The sequence below is a fragment of the Cnephaeus nilssonii genome (assembly GCF_951640355.1).
Source record: "Cnephaeus nilssonii genome assembly, chromosome: 6".
In the NCBI taxonomy this organism is placed as follows: Eukaryota; Metazoa; Chordata; class Mammalia; order Chiroptera; family Vespertilionidae; genus Cnephaeus; species Cnephaeus nilssonii.
The window spans coordinates 51,439,945-51,453,279 of NC_137077.1; the positions used below are offsets into that span (position 1 = coordinate 51,439,945).

The 13,335-nt window shown below is 44.1% G+C and overlaps 1 protein-coding gene across 3 annotated transcripts in view; it reads right to left on the minus strand.

Moving 5' to 3' along the window:
• Positions 1-4,727: 4,727 nt before the first annotated feature.
• Positions 4,728-13,335, minus strand: part of CBX5 (chromobox 5) — a 37,579-nt gene continuing 28,971 nt past the window's right edge. For all 3 annotated transcript variants that reach the window (XM_079773729.1, XM_079773730.1, XM_079773731.1), the window contains exon 5: positions 4,728-13,174. In XM_079773729.1, coding sequence (XP_079629855.1) covers positions 13,024-13,174 — 151 coding nt within the window. In that variant the 3' untranslated portion in view covers positions 4,728-13,023. The remainder of the gene's footprint in view (positions 13,175-13,335) is intronic.

The window sequence follows — 13,335 nt, forward strand, 5'->3', positions numbered from 1 at the left end:
CAGAAATAAGGATCTAATTGGTTTAGCTGGACACTAAAGAACAGTGATTTACAGTCTTCTTACAACACCCCAAATGACTCCAGTCATTTCAAGAAGGGTTATAAAATTCTCAAGTTATTTTAAAATTTTTTAACAGAGCCTGGCCAGTGTGGCGCGGTGGTTGAGCATCAACGTATTGATGAGGAAAATAAGACATTTGGGGGCGGGGGGGAGGGGAGGGATAGCAGCCTGACTCTGTACCTAGTTAATCAGTATCCCTAATGCACATTCATGTTAGCCTATAATCAAGTCACTGCCCCTTCCTTAATTATCTGGTCTTGCAAGACCTGTTTACCTAAATACTCACATTTTACAGAGGCCATAAACCATGGACAATACACAACCCCCAGAGGGGGTTATCAGCGCTGGTGCCAGGCCAGGCCTTTAGGTGTGGTCTCACAGCCCCCATCCCAACACACGGGGCTTTTTGCAAACCCCTTGAAAGGTCTGGAAGTCTGATCCGTATCTGGGGGACAAAGAACCAATGGTATAGAGAGAAAGCTTCCTCCATATTGGCTTGCTCAGGATTTGGAAGAAGGCTCCCCTGAGTCACGGTACTAGTACATCTGGAAACAAATGGGTTTTTCCTGTATCTCCGAGTACTCCTGTGTATTTTTCAGTCGTCTGGTAAATTCTGTAACACTATGAACCAGGAGGCCACAGTTCCAATCTGGGCCAGGGCATGTGCCCAGGTTGTGAGCTCAATCCCCAGTAGGTTGCTTGCAGTAGGCAGCTGTTTCTTTCTCATCATTGATGTTTCTCTCTCTCCCTCCCTTTCCCTTCCTCTCTGAGATCAATAAAAATTTAAAAAGAGCCCTAACTTGTTTGGCTCAATGGATAGAGCCTTGGCCTGAGGACTGAAGGGTCCTGGGTTTGATTCCAGTCAAGGGCACATGCCCGGGTTTCGGGCTCGATCCCCAGTAGGGGGCGTGCAGAAGGCAGCCAATTAATGATTCTCTCTCATCATTGATGTTTCTATCTCTTTCTTCCTCTCCCTTCTGCTGTGAAATCAATAAAAATAAATAAAAAGTATTAAAAAAATTTTAAAAATTAATTTTTAACAGAAAAACACCACACAGAGAACTGACTTTGTTTTTTGTGGGGATACCAGGGATCTCTCTCACATACAAAAGAATCAATAAAAACAGAAGCTGGTTTTCAAGATTAAGTCCTTGTTTTAGACCTTCCTGCTGAGAGAATCAGATCTAAGAATGGAGAGATGCTCCAATCTCCAGGAAAAGAAAGACAGCAATATTCCTGTCCCCAAAGGGGAAGAGGAAAAACAATCGAAACTTTTCTTTCCCTCTCAGCTCCTTCCCTCAAGCCCTCTTATTAGCTGTCTACTCCTAAAACATGGAAATAAAAGACGGAGGCTGGGTGGTGGGGGAAGGTAAAAGAAACTGAGAAAATCATTTAGAGGGGAAAATGGTAACTGAGAAAGGACTATGAACAAGAGAAAAAGGGAGGCAAGCAAAAAGAAGGGTAAAGTCCTGGCCGGTTTGGCTTAGTAGATGGAGCATCGGCCTGCGGACTGAGGGGTCCCAGGTTCGATTCCGGGTGGGGGCACAGGCCTGGGTTGCGGGATCAATCCCCAGTAGGGGGTTGTGCAGGAGACAGCCCACCAATGATTCTCTCTCATCATTGATGTTTCTATCTCTCCCTCTCCCTTCATTTATAACAATAAAAATTTTTTTAAAAAAAGTTGCAAGTTTTAAAAAAAATAGAAGGGTAAAGAGCCCTGGCCGGTTTTCTCAGTGGTTAGAGCTTCAGTCCACAGACCAAAGTAATGGTGGGTTCAATTCCCGGGCAAGGGCAAGTACCGCCCCATTCAGGGCTTGGGCAGGAGGCAGCTGATCTACTAGTATGTATCTTTCTTCCATCTATGTTTCTCTTTCTCTCCCTCCTCCCTCCCTTCCACTCTCTCTAAACAATATCCTCGGGTGAGGATTCAAAAAACAAGGGTAGAGAAAACATAGAAAGAGGGGGCATCCTCTGTGTCCTGGGAGGGATGCTCCCGCACTCCCCAGGTAGCACCGCGGCAGCTCCATCCCTTCTACCTCTGGCTCCTTGCAGACACAATAGGAATGGTGAAGCAGGAACCAGAGAGAAAGGGGGTATGTGACAGAGGACAAAGGAGCACAGCCAGGCCCAGTTCTCTGGGAGCTGGACTCCCTGGCTCGTGTCAGGAATCACTGAAACATAAAGCAGCGAACCCGCTGCACAGGGAGGTGCTGCTTGCTATTGGAAAAAGCATGAAGGAATGGTCCATCCCATTCTTACAGGCACAGCTTTGGTTTACCTGCCCTCCTCCCCCAGCTGCAGATCTCACTTGGCCCCACCCCCACCCGTGCTGCAGATGTAGATGCGGACTTTCATAAGCTGCAGTGGCCATGGCCAACACCACAGCTCCCCACCAGCTTCCTTCCCCAGAGGACAGCAGCAACAGGAAGGGGGAGAGAAGAAGCAGAGGGTGCAATAACCCCAAACCTTCTCATCTCAGCAGCCCCTCAATTCTCAGCATCTCTTCCTCTCTTCCTGGCTCATAACCAAATGATCACACAAGGCTTTGCTGAGAAGAGGCATGAGGCTATTGGGCCAGCACTGCTTCTCTCCGTCTGGGAGGGGGCATCACATTATATACAGAAAGAGATGCACCTGTTTCCAGAGGTAGCATGGGGTAGAAAGAGCTCATAAAGAGTCCCAGATTGTTGCAAAAAGACAATAATTTGAAATTAAATATCCAAATTGAGGCTGTTTGTGGAATTTAACGGGCGGGGGGGGGCGGTGAGGGGGTAGAGAGAACATGGGGTGGAGAGACCAGAAATGAGAAGGAAAAAGACAAAGAAAGAGAAAAACATACATAATATAGTAGACAAAGGGGAGAAACCATTAAAAAAAAATACAGATGCACAAATGCAGAAGCTGAGAGGAGGGAGCCAGCACCTGGAAAGCAAGATGTTCCAGCAGCAGAGGGGGGAGGGGAAGCAGGAGAGCAGGGTGGGAGGAGGAAACAAAGGCAAAGGAGCCAAGGACCTGAGGGCAGACCCTTCCCTTCCTGTGCCGGCTGTTCATGACTTTAAGCAGGTGAGTTCACGGTTTCTCACTCTGGTTGCAGACTTCTTCCCTTCCCCTCTGCTCGAGTAACAGGGCCCGTGTCTGCGTGGCATGCTCACACACCAGTTGGCTCCAGCTTTTGCCTTGTCTGCCCCCCTCCTCTGCCCCAGGTCACACTCAAGGTGTGAATAGCAGCTTGGCATGTCCACAGGCTGAAATGCGCCCTCTGCACACGCTCCCGTGCAGCAGCCAACACTAGGCTCTCCCCCCAGCTCACGCTTCCTCACAAAGGCAGAGGCTGCCTGGGGGCTGCTTGCTCTAACAGGGCGATTCCAAGCTGTGTGCTCAGTGATCCAGCTAAGCACAGGCTCCCGCACAGTGAGCGACCATTTTCCCCAGCTGTCAGTGCTGCGTCGATTTCACTGGCTCTGCAGCCCTTTGGTGGAGACAAAAGGGGAGGCAGAACTGCCCAGCTCTGGGCTTCTCCGGAGCTCCGAGTGGGAAGATTCCTGGGAGAAGAGTTATGAGTGATGAAGAGCTCATCTGAATGAGTGCCATGCAGGCAGACCCCTGACATACTGGAGGGAAACAAAAACCAAGACAGTGTTGTTTAGGAGCGGCAGTGCGGGTGTCAAAACCCTGGCGTCTTGGATGGGCCCTAGACGGAGACAAAGTGGCGTGAGAGAACAGGAAAGAGATTGAAAGGGAAGGGGGCAAGCAGTCCCAGGCTTCAGAGTTAGGGAATAAATAATGTCCAGAAGGTCTGGCTCTCAAGTGGACCAAATGGCTCTCCTATCCCATGTTTATGGGTTCATGGACCATTAAACCAGCCAGTCTACAGATGTCTTCATAAGACTTTACGAGATTAGACCGAGGAGACCCTATAACTCAGCAGCAAGAAGGGCGAATTAGATAAGAGATGGTGGAAACAAGAGGGCTCAGCCCTTCGGAGTCACATCTCAGTGGGAGGACGTCTGGGTTCTGAGACCCCTGTCTTCCTCACTTTTGTCTTCTGCAAGTTTCTGCCCATCTCCATTAGTCACAACTGCACCAGGCTTATATTACCCAGTAAATTCTTGATTATTTACATATTCTTTCCCCCTCTAATCCAACTTCCACTTGCTCCCACCCCCCACCATACTCCTGATCTACAATCACTTGGTCCTCAGAGAAGACAGTTTGTTATTTATGAAGTAAATCAGAAAGATAATAAAAGTTATACTTACAAATACACGTTTTGGGATTTTCAAACCTGATTTAGATTGTCAATATGGTTTCCCACAAATTCTAACCAGGAGCTGACTCTTTTAGGAGTCCCTGGATTCCTGAAGGGTAATGTTTATTCTTTGAGCCATTGGGAGCAGAGACAAGCAAGGACACCAGGAAGGCATACAACCTGAATTGGTTCCGGGAATAGAGTAAGGTACAGGATACATTTTTATTCCCTCAACTTGCGCCACCCTGTGGCTATTTGCAGAAAGTCAGAGACCAACAATCCTTAGAAAAAAGCCCTTGTTCTCCAAAACTCATTGCTCTTTTAGAAATACAAGTGTGACTACTGGCTGCCATTGCAGGACCCAAATTACGGAAAGTGTGTAAGACCCAGATCTTCAAACCACCACTCGGGATCCATATTTGAAAAGCAACCATTTTATTAGAATCAATACAAGAGTATGAAAAGAGGGAAAACAGGAGGGTAGAAGAGGGGGAGAGAATGAGGTCTGCATTGGATGTCAGTTGTGGAAACACATAAATTGCCTACTTTGGAACATTTACATTTAAAAGGTGAACATATATATATATATATATATATATCTCACTTATTCTAAAAAAAATTAAAAATCAAAAGCAGACATGTTTGGCTGAAATAAAACCAAGAAACACAACCAATACTCCCCCACAAACCAAAAAGTCCATAGAGAATTCAATTTCCCATTTTCCATTCAGAAATCTGGCTACAAAGTATGATTTGTTTTGCTACTCAGGATGGTATAGTGCTGAGAAACCCAGCTTCTTGAGTCTCTTAGATCCCATCTGTGGGAAGACTGTGGGCCATGGGTGAGTCAACTCCTGGCTACTCGGCAGGATGTCAGACATGCTCTCCGTCCTCCAGAACGCCACCGAACATCTGCCACCAGTGCTGGGCGAACAGAGGAGCAGAGTCCACAAAACACGGAGAACCGGAAGGTGACTGCAGCAGGAGGCCAGGACCTTGTGCTTTTTCATGGGTTACACATCGAGGGCCAAGGAGGGGGAAAGGAGAAAGAGCCCTATTGGGAAGAGGAGCTGGGTGAGCCCCTAAACTGAGATGGAGAGTAAGGCTCTTGAGCCCACACCTGGGCAAATACAAAGTATCCAAAATTCTCCCAAACTACAGGAAAAAGTCAGTCGGGTTCACTGTGGATACTGTGATGCTGAACGCAGTGGACTGGATGAAGCTTTAAAGCATATCAATGCCCAATTCCGAGTATTAAACATACCTCTAGAAAAAATTTCCCAATGTGGCTCTTTTTTGGTGAGGGCTGGAGGAAGTGGTTATGTTTTTCAAACCAGGTGGTTTCTGTGGGGAGGTGGAGGCTTGGGTACAGGTACCAGGAAGGGCTGCACAGGTGTCTGGGGGTCAGTTCGGGGAGTGATAAGCAACAATATAAATCAAACCCAATGTCTTTACTTTGCTTCTGAGACAGCTCGAGTCTGTTCCAAGTCCCTGGGGCATGGGACCTTAATTCCCAACCTGCAGAGAGAAACAAGCAATAGCTCCCCTGCCTGGTGATCCCCGAATCCAATGCTCTTGGGTCTGAAACAGCTTCTCTGTGGATGCGAGATACAGAAAATACTAAGTGCCTTCCCCCCAAACATCCTAAGTCTGGACTATTAAGACTCCAACATTCACAAAAACACCGTCAACATCTGAACTAGCAGCTTTGATGAGGGGTGGGGGACAGAAAACTTTCTGAGCTCCAACCTTGGGACAACTCGGTGAGGACTAAAGCCTAGGTCAGGCCTGGACTTAGGCTCAAAGCATCCTCCATTGAGGACCCTAAAGTATTCTATCAACTTTGATTTACAATGCCTCACAACACCCCTGTGAGGTAGGTCAGTATTATTACCCCCATTTGACAGATGGGGAACTGAGGCATTGAAAGGAGTGACTTGCCCAAGGTCAGCCATTATGAATCAGTCGAGGAGGTTGGCACACATAGTCAGCATCCACTCAATTCTTATTCCACTCCCCTGAGCATCTGATTTCTTAGAGTGCACTTGGGAGCAAAAGGAAGCCGGTTAAGTACACATTGCTCTGCAAACTAGGTCAACTCAAGCAACCCACATGTATTAACTGAGGGCTACTATGTATCTAGCATATGTGAGGAACCTTGGAGAAACAAACTGCTTCTGAAAGCCGTATGTTAATAGATGTTTTGAAAATAAAGTTACATTTAAAATAGTAAGGTGAAGGACTAAGTCACACTGATTTCCCAAAGTTCTGCACTGAGTAACCCAAATTCCTAAAATCCAGAATGAAGCAAGACCACACTCAACCAGGAAGATTAGAACCATTCCCCCAGCAGTGGTCTTGGTAGAGCTCTGAGCTGCAAGGTTGGTGGGGAAAGGGTAACAATAATGGTGACAGCAGCCACATCCTCTACAGGCTAAACTAGGAGCATAGGAATCCCAGCACCACCAACCTCCCTCTTGCAGCTTCTAGAAGACAATCCTAGAAGACAGAATCTTACCAACCTTTCTAGACTCGGCTCAACTTCTGGAGTTGCGGCATCTTCATGAACAGCTCAAGATTAAGGATAAAAATGGTGACCCCCTACTTTTCATTTCAGGGAGGGGGGATAAAGTATTCTCTATAACTAGTCATAAGACTCTTATAATATTCTTTCCTCCTGCCAGTAACACTTTAACAAAAAAGCAAAAAACACTTTCCCCCGCTCTGTTGGATTTACAGTGGATTCTGGTAGAAATCATTATGACCCTCTTCCTAAAACTAGTGAGGAGCGGGGCGTTAGACTAAATCCACAGCCTGCCTTGGCTTAGAATCAAATACTAAACCCATACCTCCTTGCAGTAGCCAGAGCGGCAAGACTCTACATACATCAGAAGCTCAAAGAATGATTTATCAACACACACGGTATATGTTCAACAGAGATACTCTACTTCTGGGAAGGATTAACCATTCCAAGGCCTAATTATAAACCTTTTTTCATTGATTGCTGATCACACCAAACAAGTCCAAATGATAAAGTTCAAGACCGATTACAGTGGCAATGACAGTTCAGATTCAGTCTGTGTTTGGAACTCCTCAGAGTGTAACAAACTGGCCAAGGGGGCCCGGATCAACTGTGAGGGTCACACCTGCCAATGCCAGGGGACATCATACACACACAAAAACACAGAATGGCAAGATAAAAAGTTCATTGCATTCAATTTGACCTAATTTCTTGATAATAGTTTCCTATTAGACTTTCTGATTAATACTGATGGCTCTTACCTAGGCTGTGATAATTAGGTTTTGATCTATTGTGACATTAATGATCACTATCAGTTGACTTTGAAATTGTCTTAATTAATGACTCTTCCCTTGTAGGCTGCCTCCAGTGCAGTTCTGTCCCGCCTCCCCTCGGCCCCCTCCTTATTTTAACTCCTTCTCCTACTGATCTGAGTCAAATAGCATTTGGAGAATCGCTTTCTTCCCATAAACCAAGATTTTAAAACATTTCTCTGAGAAGCAATATGTTAAGTGAAATGAGGATTGGGATAAAAAGGCGAGAGAACATGATGCCAATGAATAGGAAAAAATCCATCTTAAAAACAGCCAAAGTCAAGTATGTTAGAGGCAATGACAAGTTTGAAGTAACTCTAAAAAGACAAGATGAGGTAGTTTAAAATTTAAGAATCCAGCACAAGCAAAAAGAAACTAGAATTGTTTTTATGAAGCTATCCCAAAAACCTTCACACTTTAATTTTCCAGGAGGTATTCTAATTCTTGGGAATTCTGACTTCTAAATAGTAGCCAATTCTCAATTGTCCAGGCAGAAAAAAGCATCTTTTTCTTGTGGTCAGAACTAAACAATTTCTCAAGGTCAGACTGTTACTCAGTAAGGCTAGGCCTCACCCAAACTGGTTAAATAGAAAATTCCAGAATATGTATGTTCATGGGTTTCCACATAATTTAGACAAGTCTCTGCTTAGAAATCACTATCTTGCAGTGTTGAGTAAAACTACACCACCCAGAGTAGATGCCCAGGTGTTAACAGATGTGCCCCAAGCTTTCTTTTTAGCAAATCTCCTGTCATTGTCAAATATGTCCCTGTTTTAGGCTTAAAGCCAGCCTCATGTTAATTCCTCCAAAAGAAAGGAGAAAATGAAAAAGGTGTGAGAAACTGATAAAATGTCCATGAGGAATAAATGTTACAGAACCCACAGTAACATAGCAACACATAACTGGATCTGCAACACAGTTAATAGTCTTCACAATAAGGATTAACTATACCATTAATTACTTTGGCAAAGAGCCTAAATTAGGGATCAAAATCTGGGGTTCTCAATCCCCACTCACCTGTGGTTCTCTCTCAGTAATAGCAGCATTTCTAACTAACCTTCAGTTCTTTTTATTTTCTGGAATAAAACAAGCCCTTGTTGTGGTCTATCTATGACCAGTTAACTCAGTTCATCCAAGGTTACAGGTCTTTTCCACATGTCAACCAACTGTTAGCCTCCTACTTTAGGGCCACAAAGTGATAAACAGTTGTCTCTGCCCCCAAATCAGAAATGTGTATCCACTTAAAAGCATTTATTACACTGAACTATTAATAGTCAGTTTACCCCATACCAGCATGACAGTTCTTTGAAGTCAGGAAGTGCATCTTTTTGAACTTTGTATCCCCTGGGCCAAAAAATGTTGAATGAATATTGATATACACTAGTGTAGCTGGATATGGGTGGCTGAATACAAATCTGCCACTATTAATTGAGTAGAGGTACCCAATTCCTGGCATATGCTCTTGGATTCATGGCTGATAAAGTCTGTTTTTGAAAACATAACTTTTACAATTAGTGGTAAAGCCAACATGAAATTGGAATACACTGGGTCCAGACCTTTCCTTTTTCTGCTTTGCTACAGGTATGCTTGCTTGGTGGTCTGATTACACAGGTACAGACCTCAACACTATAATTTTTAATCTAAAAATCTAAACCAAAAGAATGGAGTCACGGGGGCAAAATAAGCTTTTCCTTTGACCTGATTTGTGAGAAACAATTTCTACATCCTGGGGGTCTCATGTCATTGCAAAATAGTATTTTAGGCCTGTGATTTCAAACCCTAAAGGCAAAGACAATCACTCTCCAACCCAAAACAGATCCCTCTGCATGTTAGGTGAGCTGGCCTAAACACAGATCCAACAAAATCACAGGAAGAAAATCCCAAGCACCTCCTCCAAGGCCCTATGAAGTGATCTAAAGTAACAGTAAATGGATGGCAGGGTGGCTACAGAACAGGAAGAAAAGGTTAAGAATAACTGCCCAGGCCATGGGAACAGACCAACCTTTCATGAAAAAACAAAAAGTAACACACAGATATGGCTGGGGGGCCAGCCAAGGACCACCCAGACTTTTGAGTGTTGGAGAGCACCACAGGTCCAAATGCTCCCTTGAGCAGATAAAAACTGCCTGGCTCTCTCCAGGTTAAAAATGGGTGCTTCCATCAGGGCTGCTGTTTCTAACAGTTGTTCTTAATGTGAGGGTATCAGTCCTGCCCAGAGCTCAGAAAAGTGGCTACACTGACCTTGGTAGACTCTGCTGGGCAAAGCTTTACTACATTCTGTGAAAGGGAGATCCTTGAATGCTGATTACTAAAGAAGTTATTAGAAAGATGTTTTGAAAGAACTCAACACGGCAAAAACATACTGAGCATCCAAGACCTAGATGTTAAGAGTGCTTAGCCCATGGCTATTAACTCTTCTAAGAGAAAACCCCACGAAAACAAGTTTCTGTTTGAGGTTGCAATTCTCCAAGTGCCAGGATAGCTTCTCAACATTAAGAAAAGCTTGAGGGCCCTAGCCGGTTTGGCTCAGTGGATAGAGCATGGCCTATGGACTCAAGGGTCCCAGGTTCAATTCCAGCCAAGGGCACATGCCTGGGTTGCAGGCTTGATCCCCAGTAGGGGGCATGCAGGAGGCAGCCAATGATTCTCTCTCATCATTGATGTTTCTATCCCTCTTTCCCTCTCCCTTCCTCTCTGAAATAAATAAATATATATATATATATTAAAAGAAGTGTCTACCATTTAAAAAAGAAAAGAAAAGCTTAAGGCCTAGGGAGGCATCTGGTTTCCTTTCTGCTGAGGGCTGAAAGCAGTACTGGCTTCTGGCTCCCTACATTCTATAGAAGTAGCTGTGGACAGGCAGGAGAGGGAGAGAACAAAAGTTGTTTTGGTGGTACTCAGCACAAGACCTTGATTCAATAAACTGTGGACAGAAAAAGATGAGCGAAAAGGTAATGAATGTATAATACTGGGGTTGTTATAAGAAAATCAGATTTTGCCCTAACCAGTTTGGCAAGTGGATAGAGCGTCGGCCTGCAGACTGAAGGGTCCCAGGTTCGATTCCGGTCAAGGCATGTACCTTGGTTGTGGGCACATCCCCAGTAGGGGGTGTGCAGGAGGCGGCTGATCGATGTTTCTCTCTCATCGATGTTTCTAACTCTCTATCCTTCTCCCTCCCTCTCTGTAAAAAAAAAACAACCCACAATAAAATGCATATTTAAAAAAGAAAAAAAGAAAAAGAAAATCAGATTTTGATGAATGGCTACATGGTTAAAGTGGTCATTTTCTCCACCTGCAAACTGAGACCCAGATCACTTCCTCAGGGGCTCTGGCCCACTCTACTCCTATGCTTATCTACCTTAATTGATAGCCTTAATTATCTGTATGACAAATCAATTTCCTGACCACCCTTTCTTGTGAATGCCCTTCAGATTAGTAGTAACTGTCAATTACCTAGCACTTGATCTAGGCCTTTAATTCCTTAAGAGTAAAGGAAGATGGAGATAAAACTCCTACCTACTTGAGATATGGGTTGAGTTCTTACCTAATCACATTACCATTCAGAAGGGTTTTCCTGGATGACTTAAACCAAAATCTTCATTGTTCCAGTCTGTCATGTCACTGCATCAACAGCTGTCTTTTCAACTGTGCAGTATAATTTTTGACATAATTTATAGAAGCACACAGAATTCAATCAGCAGCTAAGCAGGGAAGCAATGTTAACAAATGCTATGAATGGGAATATGATTTGCATATTATTCAGCTCAGTTCATTTGTGGACTAGAACAATCTATTAATTCCCCTCATTATTCAAAATAATCTAGAAATGGTTGAATACTCCTGCCAGCTATGTTTTAAAAATCAGAGCAACAACAAAACAACCTTGATGACTGGTAAACTCGAGTTAAGGCTATTTCAAGCATTTATTCTTATTCCCTCAGCTTTGGGCTAGGACAAGGATGCTCAAAACCCTGCTATTTCCTTACTTTTATCCACCCCCTCCCCCCAAAAGAAAAAAAGAATAAAGAGAAGTAGGGCATTTCTTAGCAGACAGACAGGTTATCAGAAAAATAAACTCTCAATATAATGGCAAAACAGGAGGAAGCTAAAAGGAAAACGGTTGTGTCAACATGCTAATGCCAGGGCCTGTCATCCTCTGAGGTGATAGTCTTCCATGGAAACACATTTTTAAAAAGAAGATACAAAGAGTTTTAGGGTGGAAAAAGGAAGAGCACTGGGGACTCTTGGCAAATCCAGGAGTCAACAAAGCAGGACATTTATGACTATAAACACTATGAATATTTAAAACTGATAGTGTTGCCAATGGCTCCCCTCCAAGAATTCCTCACTGAAAATAATGGCATAGAGGGGAAACTTGTGTCCACTGAGAAGTGAGGACCAGGTTTGAAGCCTCTTTGGTTAACAGGAATGCTTTGGGAGGCCACAGAAGTTGGCAGGGTTGGAGGGTGCCTAGCACCTTGGCACAAGCAAGCACCAGGCAGTCACTCACACCTACATAAATATATAGTCCAAATGTGAGGGATGGAAGGAAACAATACATATATGCCATATGTAATAATAAAGACAACTGTATCCTACCCCATCATCTTCATGTCCTAACAGCTAAAAAGCTCCAGTTATTAATCTTGTCACTTTATGACAGACTACGCCACCTTGCAGAAGCAGAATCCGGGATTGCTAAGAAACAAAGCCACACGTCCGGGGGCCAAAAGGAGTGCCTTGACAAATCTGAATGTAAAATTTCAAGTCCTCCAAGGATGGAGCTAGTCTGGGAGGATGGGTGCGGATGAACAACAGAGGGTGGCCCAGAAGACCACACCAGGAACCCTGTATTCTCCTGGGTAGAGCTGAATGAGGTTGGGAAAGCCCCAACAGGTAGGCAGTTGCTATTGGCTTTTTAAAAAAGACGGGCAACATCTTTTCCATCCCAAGATCTCAAGCAAAGGCTAGCTGGTCATCAACATGTTTTAAGAACCAAATTTCACCATCATTGTAACAAAATCCCCCAATCTAAAAGTGACCAACCCTGAAAAGATCAAGACTCTCAGGTGATTAAAAAGTTAAAATTCATCTTGAGGTCACAGGGGAGCAGAAGAAAGAGATCAGGGCAAAGGAAAAAATTGTGGGAATTTTACACACAGTATGCAAATGCCTGGTCTTCACAGAGAGACACTAATCATGAATCAGACCATCCGTTATGTTACAAGAAAACCAATACCAACATTTCTCCCGTGGAGCACAGTGATAAGCACGTTTTTGCATGAATGTGTTTAGGATAGAAGGGGGTAGGTAGGAGGGAGAGGAGGCAGGGAAGTGAATGTATTATGTACAAAGAGAAATGACAGAGACCACCCCCTTCTTTAGCTCTTTGCTGTTTCTTTCTCTTTGTTTTCCGCATCCTCGGGATATGCATGCCACGTCAGTCTCTCTTCATAAAATGCTATCACAATCTGTGGACATTTTACGTTAGCTTCTTTTGCAAGAACCAGGTCTGCTTCATCTGTGTCTTTCCTGGGGAGAAAGAACAGGAAGGAGACTTAAGAGAAGAGGAAGGAAGATTGAGAGTCTGTCCAAATATAGGTTCCTGTCATTTCCTGGATTTAATTAACTTGATTTCCTCTTCATCCTGATTTCAAAGTGAGAAGAACCCTACCAGTACAACATTTTCTTTT